Source organism: Coregonus lavaretus (genome assembly GCF_964263955.1).
Source record: "Coregonus lavaretus genome assembly, chromosome: 9".
Classification (NCBI taxonomy): domain Eukaryota; kingdom Metazoa; phylum Chordata; class Actinopteri; order Salmoniformes; family Salmonidae; genus Coregonus; species Coregonus lavaretus.
The window spans coordinates 48,134,677-48,157,770 of record NC_139996.1 but is presented as its reverse complement, the minus strand read 5'-3'; the positions used below and the strand labels follow the sequence as shown (position 1 = coordinate 48,157,770).

General features: G+C 40.5%; 2 protein-coding genes across 3 annotated transcripts in view; one reads left to right on the top strand and one right to left on the bottom strand.

Moving 5' to 3' along the window:
• Positions 1 to 13,445, bottom strand: LOC311135280 (nucleobindin-2-like). Of its 2 annotated transcripts, none has more exons than XM_084169237.1 (13): positions 13,239 to 13,445; positions 11,909 to 12,046; positions 11,640 to 11,747; positions 11,258 to 11,390; positions 10,446 to 10,543; positions 9,076 to 9,261; positions 2,834 to 2,924; positions 2,604 to 2,662; positions 2,407 to 2,499; positions 2,205 to 2,294; positions 1,838 to 2,008; positions 1,424 to 1,484; positions 1 to 1,214 (listed from the first exon to the last, which is right to left on the bottom strand). In XM_084169237.1, exons 2-13 carry the CDS (start codon positions 12,044 to 12,046, stop codon positions 1,102 to 1,104), a joined length of 1,341 nt encoding a protein of 446 aa, XP_084025363.1. In that variant the 5' UTR covers positions 13,239 to 13,445; the 3' UTR covers positions 1 to 1,101. The 2 variants fall into 2 exon arrangements, with proteins under 2 accessions (XP_084025363.1, XP_084025364.1); XM_084169238.1 differs by having other exon boundaries at positions 1,122 to 1,228; positions 13,239 to 13,443.
• A 7,077-nt stretch (positions 13,446 to 20,522) lies between these two features.
• The window catches only part of LOC311135000 (phosphatidylinositol 4-phosphate 3-kinase C2 domain-containing subunit alpha-like), a 54,253-nt gene continuing 51,681 nt past the window's right edge, over positions 20,523 to 23,094 (top strand). The window contains exon 1 of the mRNA XM_084168804.1: positions 20,523 to 20,593. The gene's annotated coding sequence lies outside the window, so the exon portion shown is untranslated. The remainder of the gene's footprint in view (positions 20,594 to 23,094) is intronic.

Sequence of the window (23,094 nt, the reverse complement as noted above, 5' to 3'; positions counted from 1 at the left end):
TATGATTATTATTATTTATTATTATTATCCCCACAATAGATGTTGGTCCTAAACTGTGATCATCATACATACTCTTACACACAAATACAGTAAAACAGACACTGGAAATTAAGATAAATGAAACACCAAAAATAACATTCAAGACTCCTACTAATTATCACTATTGTCCCTATCAACCACAATGAAAACATTTACAACATTCTAAGTCCACATCAATGGGGCATTTTTGTTACACGAAAACAAATGGCAGTTTGTGGCATGTAAACATTATTTTGGCCAATATTGAATTACTTTAGTATCTTCATAATCTCCATACTGTATCTTAACTAACAAAGTCCAATAAAAATAAAATAAAATACTAAGAACTAATTATGCCTTCATTGTCTATGATGTGAAGCCAATAGGTTTTATCTGTGTATGGGCAATTATTAATATCAGGAATGAATCAGCAAGGCTATAACAGTAAACCATCTCCAGGTAAGTTATACATTATTTATCATGACAGCATACTATCAAGTAGCATATCAAAATTGACATTCATTTGACCCACCTCCGTAAACTATTTAACCAAATGTATTTTGTATTTTAAACAAATCTTTCTGCAGAGAAACAATCCCACTGGGTAGCCTACCTAACTAGGTAGAAAACAAAACATTGCAAATATTCAGTAACAAAAACTCTTCCCACTCGTCCCAAATTACTTCCCATATCGAACCATGTTCTGGTTGTGTCAAGAGGGAAAATAACTAATAACAAAGAGTGGATTGTCCACAAAATGCCTGGTTCAGCAATTATTTCAAGTCTCGTTGGTTGTGCTGGCTGTTCCTGCCAGCTCCGGAATGCCACGACTGGTAGTGGGTCAAAATCCAAGGCTTCATTCTGATTGGTTTAGCTGGTCTTGGGAAATTGTTGGACTGTATGTGTGCGTCCGAGTATATTGTGGGACCATAGAGCTCCAACAACACATTAAAGCTAACTGAAACTGATTAATTGCTAAATTAATTTACACACATATGCACACGCAAACACACATGAGCGCACACACACATGCGCAAACACACACACAGAGATTCACACACACAGAAAAAGCTGCCGGGCCTGCTAAGAGTGTGCAGGTAAGTCTTGCTGGTGACCAGGGGGTAGAGGTTGTCTGTCTCCTGGTAGTACTGGCAACGCTTGACCACCAGGGGGCACTGCTACTGTAGCTCCTCCATCTAAAGCACATCATCTTGTTTGAAACAGACGGGAAAATCCTAACTTACTCTTGAGTCAAATTTTCACTTTGTCTCCCATTGACATCAATGCTTGACTAAGTGAAAATTAGACTTAAGTGGAAGTTAGGATTCAACCAATGGTCATTATTCTTGTTGGCAATACTAGCCTATAATAGAGGATGTTCTTTCTGAAGGCAACTTGTACTGACCTTTGACCTCAACGGCCACATTTGCTTTTTCAGATTTTATTATCTGCATGTGTTCCACGGCCTGAGGACAAGAAAGACACAAGACGGAGATGTTATCCGACCCAAAAAACTGGGAGCGCGATGACCCAGTTCAAAAGTGTTTACCATAGACAAATTGTAGCTTAAAAGGTGCTCTCTTTTGTTTAGGGTGAGTCAATGTCACAGAATAAAGAGTCAAATTACGAGTCACTTATTTATTAAGTTAGTTACCCCTTTAATACTGAGCATATTTAATGCTACTGTGTCAAATCTCATCTGCTATGGGACTACAGATGCATTTTGTGTCAAAAGGGTGCGTTAGCTGTTAATAGGTTGTTAGCTGTTAATTCTGACATTTTGTAAATGCTAACATTGATATGAGGTACTGTAGGTTACCTGCTGCAGTTCGGCTTTCTGGGCGTTGAGTTGCTCCTGCTGCCTTTCCAGCTCCTCTTTCTGTTTCTGCAGATCTACGTTCTTCTGGTTGAGGTTGCTCTCCTCCTGGGCCAGCTGCTCCTCAAACAACTTCATATCCTCGTCCGTGTACGCTGGGGCCTGCTCCAGAGTCTGGAGAGGAGAAGACGTGGAGAGAGGAGAGGAGGGGAGGGGAGAAACAGAGAAGGAGAGGAGAAAGAGAGAAGGGTAGAAGCTCCATTATTGCGTTGCTTCTCAGGCTTAGGGTCAATAGCATTCAGTTCCTATTGACCACTTCAGGCTACAGCAGGAAACCACACTGAGGTGGTGGTAGTTGCCTGTCCCTTACTTCCCAGCTGTCTGGCTCTTGGAACTCTTTCTTGTTTGTGGAGATCAGGAACTCATCCAGGGAGACCAGTCTGTCCTTGTTGGTGTCCACCTGAGTACAGATGAAAGGAAAGAAACATCAGGAAATAGGTTGACTGAAGAAGCAGTGTTGATTTTGTGTGTGTGTGTGTGTGTGACTCAGTGACTCCATCCTGCTAGCTCACCTCATTCATGACGTGTTCCCTCATGCGCAGTCTCTCCTCCTCCATCTCTGTCATGTCATCCTCTTCTAGATTGGGGCTGTACATCTTCTCCAGCTACAAAACACACACGGATTTCAACTCTGTGCCTGCTCGAGTTACAACACACGCATGCACACACACACACACACACACACACACACTCACGCATACACACACACCTCTTTAGTGAACAGGGCTTCAAGCTCCTGCTCATCAATGTAGCCATCTCCGTTGGTGTCTGCAAAAAGAGAGAAAATAAAATGGCTTCAATAAAAAAGTTTTTAATTGGATAATTTCTTAATAGGGTCCATTGTGATTGGTGTGTAATTTGAGAATGTGAGACAAGATAATTTGATTAGGCTTTTGTTCAGTGTTTTGAACCTGTGAATGGCTTCTGGTGTGAGCTTACCGTGGAGTTTGAAGAAGGTCTTGGGGTCAAAGTCATTTGGGTCCAAACCGTCAGACTCCTTCCAGACTTCTTTCAGCTGGTCCTGACTGCCCTACACACACACACACACACACACACACACACACACACACACACACACACACACACACACACACACACACACACACACACACACACACACACACACACACACACTTCACTTTAAAGACTTTAGTAGTACAGTTTACACTGTATATGGGTATTTCTATAAACTAGGGTACCAGTGAGGATTTCATATGCCAGACAACTTGTTATTGATAATAATCAGCATTTTTGTTCATGTAATTACATTTATATATAAGGGGGTAACATAGCTAGCTACATTCAATAAAATTCACGCGTTGATTTAAAACCTATGTTTAATCTTTTCTCATGGTTGGTGTCTTGACGGATTTGTCCGAAATCGTGTAACATAAAGCATTACTTTTCGGTCCTTGCATTTATAGAATTGTAAGTTGGCTTTATATAATATTTTAAGCATGAATCAGTTAAATTAGAAATTGAACTTGAACCCTGTAAGAATCTTTGCGAAAGTATTCACCCCCCTTGGCATTTTTCCTATTTTGTTGCCTTACAACCTGGAATTAAAATTGATTTTTTGGGGGGGTTGTATCATTTGATTAACACAACATGCCTACCACTTTGAAGATGCAAAATATTTTTTTTGTGCAACAAACAAGAAATAAGACAAAAAAACTGAAAACTTGAGTGTGCGTAACTACTTACCCCCCCAAAGTCAATACTTTGTAGAGCCATCTTTTGCAGCAATTACAGCTGCAAGTCTCTTGGGGTATGTCTCTATAAGCTTGGCACATCTAGCCACTGGGATTTTTGCCCATTCTTCAAGGCAAAACTGCTCCAGCTCCTTCAAGTTGGATGGGTTCCGCTGGTGTACAGCTATCTTTAAGTCATACCACAGATTCTCAATTGGATTGAGGTCTGGGCTTTGACTAGGCCATTCCAAGACATTTAAATGTTTCCCCTTAAACCACTCGAGTGTTGCTTTAGCAGTATGCTTAGGGTCATTGTCCTGCTGGAAGGTGAACCTCCGTCCCAGTCTCAAATCTCTGGAAGACTGAAACAGGTTTCCCTCAAGAATTTCCCTGTATTTAGCGCCATCCATCATTCCTTCAATTCTGACCAGTTTCCCAGTCCCTGCCGATGAAAAACATCCCCACACCATGCTTCACTGTGGGGATGGTGTTCTCGGGGTGATGATAGGTGTTGGGTTTGCGCCAGACATAGCGTTTTCCTTGATGGCCAAAAAGCTCAAATTTAGTCTCATCTGAACAGAGTACCTTCTTCCATATGTTTGGGGAGTCTACCACATGCCTTTTGGCGAACACCAAACGTGTTTACTTATTTTTTTCTTTAAGCAATGGCTTTTTTCTGGCCACTCTTCCGTAAAGCCCAGCTCTGTGGAGTGTACGGCTTAAAGTGGTCCTATGGACAGATACTCCAATCTCCGCTGTGGAGCTTTGCAGCTCCTCCAGGGTTATCTTTGGTCTCTTTGTTGCCTCTCTGATTAATGCCCTCCTTGCCTGGTCCGCAAGTTTTGGTGGGCGGCCCTCTCTTGGCAGGTTTGTTGTGGGGCCATATTCTTTCGATTTTTTAATAATGGATTTAATGGTGCTCCGTGGGATGTTCAATGTTTCTGATATATTTTTTTAACCCAACCCTGATCTGTACTTCTCCACAACTTTGTCCCTGACATGTTTGGAGAGCTCCTTTGTCTTCATGGTGCCGCTTGCTTGGTGGTGCCCCTTGCTTATTGGTGTTGCAGACTCTAATGCCTTTCAGAACAGGTGTATATATACTGAGATCATGTGACAGTTAGATTGCACACAGGTGGACTTTATTTAACTAATTATGTGACTTCTGAAGGTAATTGGTTGAACCAGATCTTATTTAGGGGCTTCATAGCAAAGGGGGTAAATACATATGCACGCACCACTTCCGTTATTTATTTAGTACATTTTTTTGAAACAAGTACTTTTTTTTAATTTTTGGACTATTTTGTGTATGTCCATTACATGACATCCAAATAAACATCCATTTAAATTACAGGTTGTAATGCAACAAAATAGGAAAAACGCCAAGGGGGATGAATACTTTTGCAAGGCACTGTAGCCGTCTGACAGTTCTTTTGTATAGAGATCTCAGAAATGCAGTGTAACTACGTAACATTTCGTGTCTCCATACGTTACGGGGTGAAAACAGTTTTCATGTGCACACAATTCCCCCAAAATGTTTGCAATTGCAAAATCAAATGCTTCTAACCGAAGAAGTCACCTTACCTTGATACGTAAAACCTAAATCAATACTTAACATTCTTCAATAATTAAGGACAGATACAAATTGACTGGGGGCGGGGTGGTCCAAAATAGGGGAGGGTTGTTAATTTTTTATATTTTTTTGCTTTGGGGAGGGTTGTGTGTTTTTTTTATTGGGCACAGGGGAGGGTAGTGCGTTTTTTCCCTGGTTTACATTTGCTCTTCTGCTCGTATTTTCCCTATAAACACTAGTTTAGAAACGTTTGTGAAGGTTTGGTATGGTGTGGCTATTTTATTAAGCTTTAGCTACTGCAGGCATATCATATGAAGGCCATGCTATTGTATGAGGAGAGTGCACAACAACAGAACACGTATCACGGTAACTGGTTTGATACATTCACCTCTGAAGGTAAATAATGTACTTACATTCAGTAATCTTGCTCTGATTTGTCATCCTGAGGGTCCCAGAGATAAAATGTAGCATAGTTTTGTTTGATAAAATCCATTTTTATATTCAAATGTAGGAACTGGGTTCTACAGTTTGAACCCTTGCTGTCTCTGGTTCCACACCCACCCCGCCCGGCCATCTAGATGTGTGAAAGTTAGTGTATAAGCTAATGATCCATCATGTATGACATTCCTGGGAGTGTGTAAACTTACATTTTGTATTACCATATCATTTTTGTATGTTCTCTATAGTTATATACTTGAAAATGTATAAATTGACCAATTCAGCACATTTGGGCAGACTTGATACAAAATAGTCCAGTATTGCAACGCTTCAGTGGATCAATCTGAAACTTTGCACACACACTGCTGTCATCTAGTGGCCAAAATCTAAATTGCGCCTAAACTAGAATATTATATTGTGGCCTTTCTCTTCATTTCAAAGATGTATTATATTTTACCAGATCTAATGTGTTATATTCTCCTACATTTCCACAAACTTCAAAGTGTTTCCTTTCAAATGGTATCAAGAATATGCATATCCTTGCTTCAGGTCCTGAGCTACTGGCAGTTAGATTTGGGTATGTCATTTTAGGCGAAAATTGAAAAAGAAAAGGGTCCGATCCTTAAGAGGTTAATGTGGCTCATTTGGCCAACATCCCTCGTTTAATGATGGCGCTGGCTGCGCCAGGTCAGATCTGAACGCATATGGATGTCCGGTAAATTTCTCAAATGTCCGGTAAATGAAGGTCTTCCCTGTCATGTTGTCCGGAGCCAAATTTTCCTAAAGAAAACTCTGAAATGGCATATCGTTTTTATGAAAAATATTCACCAATTGAATGGAAACCTAGCTATAGACACCCTAAAGACTCTGGCAAGTGCGCTAGTCCAGTGTCACTTTGATTATACCTGCACATCATGGTTCACCAGCAGCCCCAAACATCTAAAGAATAAGCTACCAGCCAAACAAGCTTGTAAGAATTGTACTTAAACTCCCCCCTCATACACATCTGGAGGTTGAGCTTTTTTTTTTTTTTTACTATTTCCTTTTTTATTTAGCAAACATTTGTCTTACTTTTTAACTCTGCACTGTTGGGAATGCGCTCGTAAGTAAGCATTTCACTGTAAAGTCTACACCGGTTATATTAGGCGTATATGACCAATAACATTTTATTTGATCCTCCGTTTTTTTCTATCACAGCCATTCAACTCTGTAACTGTTTTAAAGTCACCATTGGCCTCAAGGTGAAATCCCTGAGCTGTTTCCTTCCTCTCCGGCAACTGAGTTAGGAAGGACGCCTGTATCTTTGTAGTGACTGGGTGTATTGATACACCATCCAAAGTTTAATTAATAACTTCACCATGCTCAAAGGGATATTCAATGTCTTTTTTTTTACCCATCCAATAGGTGCCCTTCTTTGTGAGGCATTGGAAAACCTCCCTGGTCTTTGTGGTTGGATCTGTGTTTGAAATTCACTGCTCGACCGAGGGACCTTACAGATAATTGTATGTGAGGGGTACAGAGATGAGGTAGCCATTCAAAAATCATGTTAAACACTATTATTTGCACCCAGAGTGAGTCCATGCAACTTATTATGTGACTTGTTAAGCAAATGTTTACTCCTGAACTTATTTAGGCTTGCCATAACAAAGGGGTTGAATACTTATTGACTCAAGACATTTCAGCTTTTCATTTTTAATTAAATTTGTAAAAATGTCAAAAAAACATATTTCCACTTTGACGTTATAGGGTATTGTGTGTAGGCCAGTGACAAAAACATCAGGCTGTAACACAACAAAATGTGGAAAAGGTCAAGGGGTGTGAATACTTTCTGAAGGCACTGCATAGTCCTAGGCCTATGTTGTTGTATAGGTGGAGTTATGGGCCAATTTGCATATATTCCTCTAAATATACATGTGGAACTGCATAAAAATATGTTTTACTTTAGTTTCAAACCATTTTGAAATGTTTATCCCAATGTCACACATTGGCCCCATTATTTATAGAAAGACCCATGTACAGTAACAGGGTCTTTCTTAGTATTAGATTAGTTCACTGTAAATTCCTACAGGGTGGTTAATTTCTAGCCTGGTCCTAGATCTGTTTGTGCTGTATAGCCAACTCATATGGTATAGGTCTACAGCACAAAAAGGCTAGTTCATTTGGGGTTCAATCATTTGGGGTTTAATATCACTGAAATATCTTAGAGGGTGGTTGATTATCAAGGTAAATGTCTTACATGGTGATTCATTTTGGGTTTAGTCATAGTGTCATTGTAAATGTCCAATAGGGTGGTTGATTTGGGGTTTAGTTACTGTATTCGTGTTTCCGCCCAACCCTTTTTATGCGAATAAAGTGGCTGTTGGATAAAACATTTTTACAACAGGCCTGATGGAAACAGCAAATTGTCTGTAAACTTTCCTAAATATTGACAAAAGAAAATATGCTCGACGGGTGGATTATTTTTTTTGTCGGTGAAACGTATCATGCAACAAATTGGCAGTGGAAACTATGTTTTGCGCAATTGTTGATAGAAAAGGCCTAAACATCATGTTGCAGTAAATTTGCAGTCAAGCAATGCTATGTTGTGTGGTCCTCCCACTGCAACTTGGAAAAGCATGCACAGTTTATAAGGCTATAGATTAAATAAGTTATAATGTTATGATGAACTTCACAGGGTGGTGAAAGTGCATGGTGATGAACTTGATGCTCCTTTGAATAAATATAGAGGGTTTAATTATGGTATCATTGGAAAAGTCTTCGTGTTAAGTTATAGTATCAGGGTAAATGTCTTACAGGGTGGTTGATTTGGGGTTTAGTTATAGTATCAGGGTAAATGTCTTACAGGCTGGTTGATTTGGGGTTTAGTTATAGTATCAGGGTAAATGTCTTACAGGCTGGTTGATTTGGGGTTTAGTTATAGTATCAGGGTAAATGTCTTACAGGGTGGTTGATTTGGGGTTTAGTTATAGTATCAGGGTAAATGTCTTACAGGGTGGTTGATTTGGGGTTTAGTTATAGTATCAGGGTAAATGTCTTACAGGGTGGTTGATTTGGGGTTTAGTTATAGTATCAGGGTAAATGTCTTACAGGGTGGTTGATTTGGGGTTTAGTTATAGTATCAGGGTAAATGTCTTACAGGGTGGTTGATTTGGGGTTTAGTTATAGTATCAGGGTAAATGTCTTACAGGGTGGTTGATTTGGGGTTTAGTTATAGTATCAGGGTAAATGTCTTACAGGGTGGTTGATTTGGGGTTTAGTTATAGTATCAGGATAAAAGTCTTACAGGGTGGTTGATTTGGGGTTTAGTTATAGTATCAGGGTAAATGTCTTACAGGGTGGTTGATTTGGGGTTTAGTTATAGTATCAGGATAAATGTCTTACAGGGTGGTTGATTTTGGGTTTAGTTATAGTATCAGGATAAATGTCTTACAGGGTGGTTGATTTCGGGTTTAGTTATAGTATCAGGATAAATGTCTTACAGGGTGGTTGATTTTGGGATGGTCTGCGTGTTTCTTCCTCAGCTCTTCGTAGTGCTGCTCCTCGTCTTTGCGATGCTCCTCATCGAGGTTCTTCAGGTGCTCCTTCCTCTTGTGGTCCTTCATCATCTCGTACCTCTTAAACTCCTCGTGCCGCTCCTTATCATAGTTTTCCAGGTCACTGGTAGCCTATATATCAACCATGAAAAGGAGAGAATGAGAACTGAACAAATGAAAACAAAAGCACAATTTAAATTCAACCCCTAGCCTTAGATACTTCTGAAAAGGCTTTAGATCTGGGTAGATATGGAATTGAGCAAAATAAATACTATTTAAGCCCATTATTCTGTGTCAGAGATTAGTTATCCATGCACCTGGAGGGATTTCAAACCAATAACAAATGTGGATAGAGACTATTATAGAAGAGACTGAGAAATATGTGACATGCTCTTGATGATTAGTTTTAAGTGCAAATTATATTAGTTCACATAACATCACTGATTTCAGACTCATCAGTTAGAAGTAGCACGGTACCAAAGGATTCTCATTAGGCGCTGGAAAGGTCAGAGTTCAAAATGAAATCACTTTTAGTTCAGTGTAAATGTGCAAAATAGTCTTAATTCAGATATTAAGAAAAACAGGAACTAGGTTTGCGTCCTTCTTTACCAAGGAGAAATCCTGAATTTTCAAGTTTAGTTCACACACAACCCCAGGCTCTCTCTCAACTGTCAAAGCTGATTTGGGCATTTACCTCTGGCAAGCCAGCTCTCTCCAACAAAGGACAAATAGCTCAGAATGCTTCAATGCCTCTGTGTAATTACATCTACAAGTGAAAGCTCAGATTTGTTAATAGCAACAAAAACATTAATTTGTTCACCACGGATAAAGAGGAGCAAAACCTTTGAGCAAAACCCAACAAAAAGGCATTAAAAAGGTAATTCAAAGACCTCTATAGGTCAAATCGACTATATAAAACATCCTGGGGACACTGTCATCCTCTAAACGTTTTTCCATGGTCTAACATCACCAGATAGAGAACATGTACGTGGCGTGCATGGTTAGGATGAACTTTCCAATACATTTGCTATTCAAACAACAAGTTAGCTTCAAGGCTATAACCCCTTTGGGCTGTTGGCTCAAAATGGATGTCCTAGTTCACCAGAGTTTAAAAGTTATTTTATGCTTATTCATTCAAGAGGCATCAAGTGCAGAGCAAACATTTCAGCTGTAAGGCCATTGTCAGTGTGTGAACTTTTAAATTCTCTTTTTGGTCCATGAACCACAAGTTCTGAGCAGGGTGGTTTCAAGAAGCGTTGTGTGGCCATTTTAAACATTGCATCATGGTGTAGTGTGTGCATAAACAACATTCCTACCGATTTAATAAGCTTATCCAGGTCCTCCACTTCGAAGGTGTGTGGGTTCATGTGGTTCATGTACTCAAACTGCTTGAGCAGCGCCTTGTGGTTCATTTCTGGGGGGGAAAAGGAGAGAAGGTTCCTATTAGGAGGGAAACTAATACTGTACGTTTTAAGTGGTTACAAGTTGCTTGCTGACAACTGCTGCCAAAATGTATGTGCATACTTTATATAATGAGGTAATTGTGTAGTTACAGCTCAAATGTATCCACAATTTAATCATTGTAATTAATTATGTGTTTGTAATAAATTATAGTGACCTTTACTCTAGAATATTGTACATTAAAATCCCCTCTTAACAATAATAAACTAGTCACTCAACACCTCTTTTGAATGATAACACCAAGCAGTTATTGATATTGTGGATATTGGACAATGATTGTGCTAAAAATTCACAAGCAGTTGAGAGATTGTTTTGATGACTGACTCTCGACCGCACGTTTGCTTTGGCGGTGACCGCAGCCAGGTATTTCTGGCAGTCCCAATATAAGCATGGTCTTGTTTGAGTGCAAGACCATGCTTGTTAGTAGTACCTCAACCCCTCTTCCAAAATGTGTCAATATGGACCTTTCACAACATGTGACACGTTCCTATTTACTTGCACAATAGCCTCAAGGCACTTCCATTTTCCTATGTGACGAACTATATCAAGCTTAGGATGTTGGTGGTGCATTGCATCATATGTCCTGTCAAGTGGACAAATGTTCCTGCTGATAGTATGGCTGCCAGTTGGACAGGAAAGGACATATTTGAACAACAGACCAGCGTACCATGCCCTCCCTCAACGTCTTGTTTAGTTTTGATGAGCGTCCGTAGCCTGTTCACCTCCTGCCTCTTCAACTCGTCGAGTTTGGTCCTCACGTGATGGCCGACAAAGTCCAGCTCTTTGGCCAGCTTGCCTTGCTGCTCAGAAACAAAAGCAACCAGAGATTTTCGAGTGGCCAATAACAATAAATGGAAACCGACCAGAAGTCCAGCTGGGTCATGTTCATTAGGGCATGCAACGAACAGTTAAATGTTTTGCAACAGAAAATTAAAATGAGTATTTCTTATTGGACAAGTCCGAGTAGTCCCTCGCTGTTTGTCAGTTTGTTTTTGTCCGTTTGTTGCCTAATGAACATGACCCTGCAAATGCTGTAGCTGCTGGGGTACCTTAATGTCCTCCATGTCTGTATTGTGGAGCTTCTCTCTGAAATGCTGGTCCTTCTCCAGGAAATCAATGACTTCCCTAAGGTAGCGGTCATAGTGAAGCCCGGTGTCCTGAAACAAAAAAACAGTCCAAATCCACATTGTAGTGCGTAAGTGGGACAGAGATGAAATGGGAGGGGTTTACATTGGATTAATGTGGCCTAGGTCTAAACCTCCTTCAATTTCCTGCAGCCCAAATTGATGATAAGTACTGCAACACACACTCCACTCACCACACTCTGTGGCGCCTCCAGTTTCTGCTCTGGGGTTTCCACTTTAGTCTTGTCCACAGCAATGGGCACTGCTTCCACACAGAACCACAGGCTCAGGATGAGCACAGCGCAGAGGCAGAAGGCTTTACTCCACAACATCTGTGTACACAGGAGAACATCACCAGCCTAAGGTTAATAAGTGGCTACATCAACAGCTGCTTCAAGGGAAAGTACACAGCAGAACATCACCAGGCTAAGGTTTATTGGCTACACAACAGCTGCTTCAAGGGAAAGTACACAGCAGAACATCACCAGGCTAAGGTTTATTGGCTACACAACAGCTGCTTCAAGGGAAACTATGAGAAATTGCTGATGGTCAAACAGACAAATGTCATATTTCACAGTTGGTAAAATGAAATAACACTAATCTATTTTTCACAGACATAAAATGGCAAGATGTACAGCATCTGTTTGAGCCTATAGGTACATAATTGATATTGCCAGTTGCCAATGGAGCTCTTTATGTATATAGGGTATATTACATTCCTAAATGTTTCATATGTTTATAGTGTACTATTATTCAGTAAACATCACCTTCTTACAGTAAGCTCACTGGCCTGGGAAATGGGCCATTGCTTTTGGAACCAGTGAACCCACACCCACTCCTCCCTATTGACCAATGTGTTGACAAGTAAAATGTTAAACCAGTTTAATCTCAATCTCCACAGTAACCTCCCCACCAAAAGAAAACAGTGGCGATTGTGCCACTCACGTGTCTGTGGGATAAACCAGGGGGTGTTTTCAGCAGGACACAACGTTTTGGAACGTTCAGATATAAATATGTTATGTAGGACAAAAATGCCTCTCCGACATGTAAAACAAGGCATCATGTCGGCTCTGTTCAAGGCATTTCTATCTGCAACGTTCGACAACGTTTGGTAACTGAACGTGGCCCAGTTCTCGTGTGCTTTGACACCTGAAAGAGAACCTTGTCAACCTGTTTAGGTAGAACTTCTTGACACGACCACATCAGCAGCAGCATCCAGTAGTTTTTAACCTGTTGTTACATCTATTATCTAACTATCTAATTTTACCAGGTCCCTTTTGTGGGTCTTTCTTGATAATATTCTTGATAATAAATGAGCTCTGCTATATGTGTAAGAAATACAGGAAACAGCATAATAACTACTGAAGTGTCGAACAAGTAGGCTGTGGATAGATGATGCATGCTGCATGATGATGCAAGTCGGATTTCCCTTCAACTGGCAATGTCCAACTACTGAATTGTCATTTGCCATAATATCATTATAATAAACATGTCATTTAAAAGCTAAGAGAAACAGAAACTTACTTTGACAGCTGCCCCTTTTCCGTTATTTTCTGTCACGTTACGCTTTTGAAACGTTAATTCATCCAAACGTTAAAAAGACTGGAGTCTGTTTTCAGCTGTCATGCACTTTACACCGGCCAGAGCCTCTTCCAAACCAGTGTGGTCGTCACTAGTTACCACAGTCACAGAGTCATAATTATGGCTAAACACCGCCTATTTATAAAAAATAGTTTGGTTCTTAATATCTGATTTTTAAGCTAACCCAACCCATAACCTTACCCACCCTACTAACCTTATGTCCAACCCTAACCTTAAATTAAGACCAAAAAGCAACAACAAAAATCATGAATTTTTATTTTTATGGATGTGGTAACTAGTGACAACCCTTCCTATTAATAAGATCAACCTAACCCCTAATTGCCATGGGAACGCCCCACCCTCAACTATCCTCATAGGGTAGAAATATTCTCTTCGCGTTGTAAAATAGTCGCATTGGCAGCCAGTTGGGCAGAAGGTGTGTCAGTCAAACTGTTCCTCAAATGTGTTGGTCAAGGTGCTATAGAGCTTAAATGTACGTGGCGTTTACAAACCTGTGTGAACCAAGAACAAATATGGTTTAGTATGAATATATGAAATCCACGATCACGTTTGTAGGTGATGGGCGTATTCGAGCGGATCACCGCCTTTCAAAGTGTGTTGCATTAAATAAAATACAATCAAAGTTTATTGGTTGCGTACACAGATCTGTAGATGTTAACGTAGGTGCAGCAAAATGCTTATGTTTCTAGCTCCAACAGTGCAGTAACATCTAGCAATACAATGACAATACACACATAATCCAAAGTTTAAAAAAAGAAAGATATTAAGACATATCAGAATGAGCAATATCAGAGACCGGAATATAAATATATATTTACATTTTACATGTTAGTCATCTAGCCGACGCTTTTATGCAGATCTACTTGCAGTTTGTGCATTCATCTTAAAATAGCTATGTGGGAAAATCACATCACAGTCATAGTAAGTAGATTTTTTCTATCAGAAAAGTCAGCGCTAGTAAGGTGTAAAAAAGTCAAGTGTGAGTGTTAGTTTACAAAAAGGCATTATGTATTGTATTTTTTCGGGGTTGGGAAGGGGGGTAGAGGAGGGGGTGTGCGTCGGGGTGCTGTGGAAATATTTAAGATACTCTTCGAAGAGGTTGGGTTTCAGATGTTTTCAGGAAGATGTTCAGGGACTCTGCTGTCCTAGCTTCAGGGGGAAGCTGCTTCCACCATTGGGGTGCCAGGACAGAGAAGAGCTTGGACTGGGCTGAGCGGGAGCTGCCCTCCCGTAGGGGTGGGAGGGCCAAGAGACCAGAGTACTCTGAGAATATGGTGTGTATTGACATTATGGACAGTATATGAATAGAAAAGTACATCAGTATTTATATAGGATGAGTCATGACTAGAATACAGTATGTACATATAAAGTGGGTAAAACGGTATGTAAACATTAGTAGAGTGACTGGTGTTCAATGACTCTATGTACAGCACATAGGGCAGCAGTCTCTAAGGTGCAGGGTAGAGTACCGGGTGGTAGCCGGCTAGTGATGACTGTTTAACAGTCTGATGGCCTGGAGATAGAAGCTGTCTCTCGGTCCCAGCTTTGATGCACCCTGTCTCCGCCTTCTAGATGGTAGCGGGGTGAACAGGCCGTGGCTCGGGTGGCTAAAGGTCCTTGATGATCTTCTTAGCCTTCCTGTAACACCGGTACTGTAGATGTCCTAGAGAGCAGGCAGGTTGTGGGCGGGCGGTGCAGTTGCCATACCAGGCGGTGATACAGCCCGACAGAATACTCTCGATGGTGAATCTGTAGAAGTTAAGGGTTTATCATAGTCCAGAACGTGTATGCGTATGCACAGTAGTGTTCTAGAATATTGGACTGTTGGCTTTCATACTTTTCTCATTCCCAGCGCAGCTCAAGCAATTTCTCCAACTGGCAACACATTCAAATGAATAGAGGAAGCATACCGGAGCTGCGTTGATTGGGAATTGTGGCGGGCAAGGTGTGCGTTCGGGCTGTGCGACTTCGGCCGATGGTGGTCTCAGAGCCAAGTAGATATGTCACAGTGGGTCACCGGACTATCGCGTCTCAGCATCTGTTTGATTTAAGCTTTATGGTTATAAAAATTGTTCGACTTGCACCAACAACATGTCGACTGGGGTGGCAGGTCGGAGGTAGTTTTGTGCAAACAAAAAAAAGGGGTTAAATATGTGTCCGAAAAACAATAATATTTCCTGAGCTTTCTTATATCTCCTAGATATAGGACAGACAATTCCTTATGATTTATTTTTTGACTGTCATTTTTTTTGTTGCCATTTATGAATGTGTTATTCAATGTGTTTCTATGGGCTATAGTAGTAAAGGCCAAATTCAACATTTTATCACTTTTTTCTTTAATATATACAGGGGTCCTAAAATTCTAAATAAAATAGCTAAATGATCCATGGTATGACCATCTTAAAACTATTCCATATATTAGCTTACTAAAACAACACATTTCACTGCACCTATCCGGTGTATGTGACAATATAAAAATAAATCATACATAAAAAAGACTGCATGAACTTTACAAAAATCATGCGATCAAATACAAAGGTCATGAAGTTTTTACTGCAGTCGACTGAATGTTTCTGCAGTTACTTTTCGCCAACTTCATCTTGCAGCCATGGCCTGCATTGTGGGAGGTTCTATTGTCAACCAATCATTCTTTTTTTTTTTTACCCACGCAAACATGATCAAAGACATGACTGGAACAGGAACAAACTTCACCGGGGGTTGGAGACATAGAAAGAAAGAAAAACTTTTATAAACAATGTCAACACTGCCATGTTGATCTGGGCCTTGCTATTGGATAACCACATTAGTGTCCGACTTTCGGCTGTCGCAGTTGCACATCCCCCAAAGTCACTCCTCGACTTTCGTCTACAGTCGGTTGCTTGAGCCTTACCACTCAAATGTGCCCGGTGTCATGGTGACATTGGCTAGCTAAGCTCATGCGCAGAAACACGCCATCGGGTCTAACGATTGTCTCTCGCCCAACTGCGCATGTGCAGGCCATCAAATCAATGGTAGCGTTCCCCTGCTCAGACGTTGTATGCATCAACCAATGGTTGTGTGCCACGTCATCGACTGTGTCATTGACTGAAAGATTGCTATAACATATGACATGGTTAGCTGATACGTAAAATACCATCCAGGCACCTAAAAAATTAGAGGGCACAAAGTAACTTGCGTGAGGATGGCTGGGGGTGGTCTGAAGGGGGTCTAGGCCCCCGTCCGGAAGTTGGAGAATTTAGCATTTTTAAAACACCTGAAACTGCTTTTTCCTGTAATCTAGAGCCATTATCATTATGCTTAATTCTATGTAAAGAATATGTCTATTTTTCTGCATATGTAAGCATACCTCTTAAGATGTCTGTATCCTCCTGACTGGTGGTTCTTTTTTTAAAGAAACCAACTGCTAAAATATTGAAAGGAATGTGAGTCTTATTCAGTACATTTAGTTATTGCTTGCTTTTATAAAGTCTACCAACCTTGCCAGCAGGCATGCCAGCTAAAATAGTTAGACAAGCTAGCTACTCTAACTTGATTGTTAGCCTGAAATGGCTTCTTGGTAGATACAGTTGAAGTCGGAAGTTTACATACACCTTAGCCAAATACATTTAAACTCAGTTTTTCACAATTCCTGACATTTAATCCTAGTAAAAAGTCCCTGTCTTAGGTCAGTTAAGATCACCACTTTATTTTAAGAATGTGAAATGCCAGAATAATAGTAGAGATAATTATTTATTTAAGCTTTTATTACTTTCATCACATTCCCAGTGGGTCAGAAGATACACTCAATTAGTATTTGGTAGCATTGCCTTTAAATTGTTTAACTTGGGTCAAACGTTTCGGGTAGCCTTCCACAAGCTTCCCACAATAAGTTGGGTGAATTTTGGCCCATTCCTCCTGACAGAGCTGGTGTAACTGAGTCAGGTTTGTAGGCCTCCTTGCTCGCACACGCTTTTTCAGTTCTGCACACACATTTTCTATAGGATTGATGTCAGGGCTTTGTGATGGCCACTCCAATACCTTGACTTTGTTGCCTTTAAGCCATTTTGCCACAACTTTGGAAGTATGCTTAGGGTCATTGTCCATTTGGAAGACCCATTTGCGACCAAGCTTTAACTTTCTGACTGATGTCTTGAGATGTTGCTTCAATATATCCACATAATTTTCCTTCCTCATGATGCCATCTATTTTGTGAAGTGCACCAGTCCCTCCTGCAGCAAAGCACCCCCAAAGCATGATGCTGCCACCCCCGTGCTTCACGGTTGGGATGGTGTTCTTCGGCTTGCAAGCCACCCCCTTTTTCCTCCAAACATTCCGATGGTCATTATGGTCAAACAGTTCTATTTTTGTTTTATCAGACCAGAGGACATTTCTCCAAAAAGTACGATCTTTGTCCCCATGTGCAGTTGCAAACCGTAGTCTGGCTTTTTTATGGAGGTTTTGGAGCAGTGGCTTCTTCCTTGCTGAGCGGCCTTTCAGGTTATGTCGATACAGGACTCGTTTTACTGTGGATATAGATACTTTTGTACCTGTTTCCTCCAGCATCTTCACAAGGTCTTTTTGCTGTTGTTCTGGGATTGATTTGCATTTTTCGCACCAAAGTACGTTCATCTCTAGGAGACAGAACGCGTCTCCTTCCTGTGTGGTATGACGGCTGCGTGGTCCCATGGTGTTTATACTTGCGTACTATTGTTTGTACAGATGAACGTGGTACCTTCAGGCGTTTGGAAATTGCTCCTAAGGATGAACCTTGTGGAGGTCTACCATTTTTTTCTGAGGTCTTGGCTGATTTATTTTGATTTTCCCATGATGTCAAGCAAAGAGGCACTGAGTTTGAAGGTAGGCCTTGAAATACATCCACAGGTACACCTCCAATTGACTCAAATTATGTCAATTAGCCTATCAGAAGCTTCTAAAGCCATGACATCATTTTATGAAATTTTCCAAGCTGTTTAAAGGCACAGTCAACTTAGTGTATGTAAACTTCTGACCCACTGGAATTGTGATACAGTGAATTATAAGTGAAATAATCTGTCTGTAAACAATTGTTGGAAAAATTACTTGTGTCATGCACAAAGTAGATGTCCTAACCGACTTGCCAAAACTATAGTTTGTTATCAAGATATTTGTGGAGTGGTTGAAAAACGAGTTTTAATGACTCCAACCTAAGTGTATGTAAACTTCCGACTTCAACTGTAGGTTCCCAATCTCTTAACCTTATAACTATCTGGGCTAGCTAAAGCCTACTTAAAAAATTGCTAGGTGGCTAGTAGTATTTATTACAGAGAAACAACAACAACAACAAAACATTTTTTATTTTTTAAACAGGACAAATCTGAAAGGGCATGTGCCTCTGTGCCCTCTATGGGCATGACGCCACTGTATCCAGGCGTTGTAAGGCCTGGGAAGAGGAACTCCTTCCATATAAAGTTGTTTTTGACTAAAATGAAAACGTATCAGTTTGTCACTTTCACAAGGTTGGAGTAATAACATGTTCAGCTACTACAGACATTGGCTCGAATCTAGGTTGTGCCTTTAGATTTCTAGAAAAGGTACAACTAAGGAATGATTTTACGCGTCTCTCATTGGGCGCATTTGAGCGGATCACTTGTGTCAAGTCATTCAAATTGTGTTGCATTATGGGGATACAAATTGTCCGGCTTGCGCATACATGTCGACTGCATGAACTTTACAAAAATCATGTGATCAAACGGGGCCAGTATAAAAAAAAAATTATTCACTAACTGTAAGTCGTTCTGGATAAGAGCGTCTGCTAAATGACTAAAATGTAAATGTAAAATCAAAGGTCATGAAGTTTTGACTGCAGCGACGGCAAGTTTCTGTAGTTGCTCTTCACCAACTTCATACTCCAGCTATCGTCTGCATTGTGTGAAGCTCTATTGTCAACCAATCATTAGTGTGTTTTTGTTTGACCCATACTAACGTGACCATAGATATGACTGAAACAGGAACCGACTTTGTCGCGATTCATGTATACAGTGAATATATATACAAATTAATGTGACATTTAAGGCTCTCTCGCACTAATTGATTGTACAATGCACACATATGATTTCAGTTTGTGAGTGTGTGATATGAGGGTTGGAAACGTTTATTTCAACATTATAAAGAACAACTTTTATAAACATGGGCAACACTGTCATGTTGATCTGAGACCCCTGACTTCACTCCTCGACTTTCGTCTACAGTCGGTTACTTTAGCCTTACCACTCAAATGCGCCCATCGACTTCTCAAACCCCAAACCTTGGTCTGGTCTACAGTCTGCTTCACAAGCGTTCCCGGAAGTCTTGCGATGTTGGGCCTCGGTTTAGAAACGGAAAGTCTAAATGGAATCATTGGGACGTCCGAACTCTGACGTCACCCCCACTGAAGTTGGAATTTGAAACAGTTAGGTTTAAGTAAGGGTTTGGGTTAGTGTTTAGGGTAGAGACGTTCCAAGGATCTAAATACCACTAACCGTTTACAAACTCTGTGCCAAGATGGTGAAATTACAGCAGAGCCAAAAGGCTCGGTTGATTGGTAAGGCGAAAGCAACCGACTGTAGACGCAATTCGATGAGTGAAGTCGGGGGAGGTGCATCTGCGACAGCCAAAAGTCGTACACTGTGTGGTGTGGTTTTCCAACAACAAGGCTCAGTGCAAACTGCAGTGTTGCCATTGTTAAAAAAGTTGTTCTTTATCATGTTGAAATAAACATTTCCAACCACAATATCATACACTCCCTCACAAACTGAAAATATATGTGCGAGAGAGAGCCTCAAATATCATTCATTTGTACATATCCACTGTATACATGCCATGCGGCAAAGTTGGTTCCTGTTTTAGTCACATCTTTGGTCACGTTCGCGTTGGTGAAACAAAAACACACTAATGATTGGTTGACAATAGAGCCTCCCACAATGCAGGCGATGGCTGCAGGATGAAGTTGGTGCAGAGCAACTGCAGAAACTTGCAGTCGACTACAGTCAAAACTTAATGATCTTTGATCACAGGATTTTTGTAAAGTTCATGCAGTCGACATTTAGTCGCAAGACAGACAATGTCTATCCCTATAATGCAACAAACTTTTCCAGCATGATTATTTTATGGTCAACTTTCTGTTTTATCCCACATGGTGACGCTGTTTCCCAATTTTATATGATTTTGGTGAAATGTGATCAAACTACCTCAACAGGAACTGACGTTTGTCTGCGCGAGCGGGTGGATGGAAAACAATTGCAGCTGCAGGAAAATGATTACTAACGTCGTGCCGCTCAAAGGTGGGAAATTATATTTATTTACTGGAAATGTATGTATGTAAAAGTTAAGATACCGATAACTATATTTGGCAGATATCCGTAAGGTATTCGAGCCTTGCTCGTACTCAAAATCCTGTGTTTCTTCATTCTTGTGTTTCACTTTGTTGGCAGGTCACTGAGTGCTTTAAATGATTGAACCAGTGATATGCAAAGTTCTGATCATCGAACATAAACATTTGACGCCTCGAGCATATTATTCCAAGACAAATGTCACGTAGTTATGCCACGCGTGTCGACATTGATTCGACGTTGAAATATATATATATATATCTCTGTCTATGGCTATTTGAAGTTATCCACTGTAGTCAAACTATGTTGACAACACGTTTATTCACTCATTAGCTCTAACTAGTTAGTCAACTTTCAAAAAAATCAAATGTACATGTGTGCACATCAAAGTCAAAGCACGGAATGTATTTGTGGCAGAGGAATTATATTGAGAGCTAGTAGGCTTCTAAGTTAATTCAGCTCGAGTCAGGTGTGCCATATTTTTTTAAACACTGGTGGTATACACTTAACACAAATGTAAGCCCCTATGTGAATAGTTGAGAGAAATATGTAATATGTAGCCCAGACTGTCAGAGAATGAATTTGGCCCAACAGAATGAAGTGTCGATAATTGCCTCAATCAAGTCGCAAATACAAAGCCCTTTCAGCATCATATTAGAGGTGGATAAAGTGATTTTGCAGGTTCCCCAGTGAACCTATAACTTCAACTTCTCACAGATTGTAGTGTTCTTCTTTGCTATTGCTGAATGTCTGTTGCCTCCTGCTTAGTTGTCATCATGGCTGCTGCTGATCAGAGGGTGAGCTTCCCAAAAACATGAAGATCATTTTTAGCATTATGATCATCATTCTTCCATTGCCTATCAATTATCTTAGTGCTAAAGATTATCTTAATTTTTTTGAGAAAGTTACTGCAGTATAGTTTGTAATGTACTACAGAAAGACTGGAGAAGCAGGACATGCTCCTTTGAGTGTCCGATGTCTATTTGCCCACTCCCAGAGGGAAAGGCTGGGTCTGTGTCTGTGAGAGATTTTGCAAGTGAGAACCATGAGCATGAAAATGCATATACCGGTATTGTACTGAGGTTATGACCTGACATTTTGAATGGGGAGTTAGCCTATCATCAATTGCCGCTTTGTTTCCTACTTTTACCTCAAATCTCATTTACGTGGCCAAAATTTGACATAGTTGTGTTTAGGTTATTGGGACTCTACTGTCAAGCATGGAGACACTAAAGTCTGGTCAGAATCTGTTTCTTTTTATAGGCTAGATGCTAATAGTAATAATAAAATATGCTATTTAGCAGACACCTTTATCCAAAGCATGTGGGTGGCCCCAGGAATCGAACGCACAATCCTGGCATTTCAAGCGCCATGCTCTACCAGTTGAGCCATATGTTCTGTACAAGCTCTCTGTTAGACCCAAAGCAGCAGGAAGATCAGCATTTGAGATTTGTCCCAGCCATTGGCCATCACTGTACAAACGGAATCTTTTAAAAGCTATAAGCATGAATTGGTTACTTAGTCCTGTCTTAAAGATGTTGTTTTGTACTTTGATCCGCTGCCCGGTATGTCTGCTTCAGATTGGTAGCGGCGGCCTGCTACTTTCATTTTTATTAGGCAATTTGAAAAGAGACCATTCTACTCAATCGAGTGAACAAATTATCTCTGAAAGTTCCAAACTGACCCCTGCATCCTTCAATTATTCCATTCAGGCAGACATTTCCACTGGAGAAGAATGGTAGTAGCTAGCGCCCAGTATCGCCTGTCTTTTTAGCCCTAACTACTTTGAGGGGAAACTAACAATGTTCTCAGATGCGTTTTGTAGTCGTTAGGGAATTTGGCCAAGAATCGTTTACCGCACCATGGATTGATTTTTTAAATACTTTGAGCTATTCCTTTTCTCCAACATCTTTTTTTAATTTTACCCATTGCATTTTAAGGGCTTCTAAACCATGATGGCATCTCAGGTCAGGATCTTTTGTTCTGTGGATTAGGTTTAGTGGCTGAAGGTTTAGCCTGTCTTCCTGTAGCCCCTCATAGTAATGTGTAGGCTAAATTTAAGAGACATTTGGGTACATTCTGTTTTGAACTCTATTGGTGAGTCATGTCCACACATTTATATTGCATAGGCCTACATTCTCTTTCTTCTTCAATGACCCTTCATTTGAATGGGATGTGTAGTCCAAAGCTTCAAAAATGTATATAGGCCTGATCCCTCACTATATGTAGCTTAGCCTATAACATTTACAGATACCGTAGTCCACTGCACCTACTCAGAGTAGACTTGGCTACTGTTTGAAAGGATGACTGAGGTCAACTTGACACGCTGCAAATTTGAGGCTAGGTTACATGTTGAATTAAAACAATTAATCCAGGATCACCGCAGTCTGCCTGTTTTCTTTACCCAGATCAAACTCAGTCGACATCTGTCTGGCACAATGTGGCTTCACCAA

Coding starts and splice junctions, on each gene's coding strand:
- LOC311135280 (XM_084169237.1), bottom strand. CDS start 12,046: ATGTTGTGGAGTAAAGCCTTCTGCCTCTGCGCTGTGCTCATCCTGAGC. Junction 10,544..11,257: donor AGACGTTGAGGGAGGGCATG/GTACGCTGGTCT, acceptor TTTCCCCCCCAG/AAATGAACCACAAGGCGCTG. Junction 9,262..10,445: donor TGGATAAGCTTATTAAATCG/GTAGGAATGTTG, acceptor GTTGATATATAG/GCTACCAGTGACCTGGAAAA.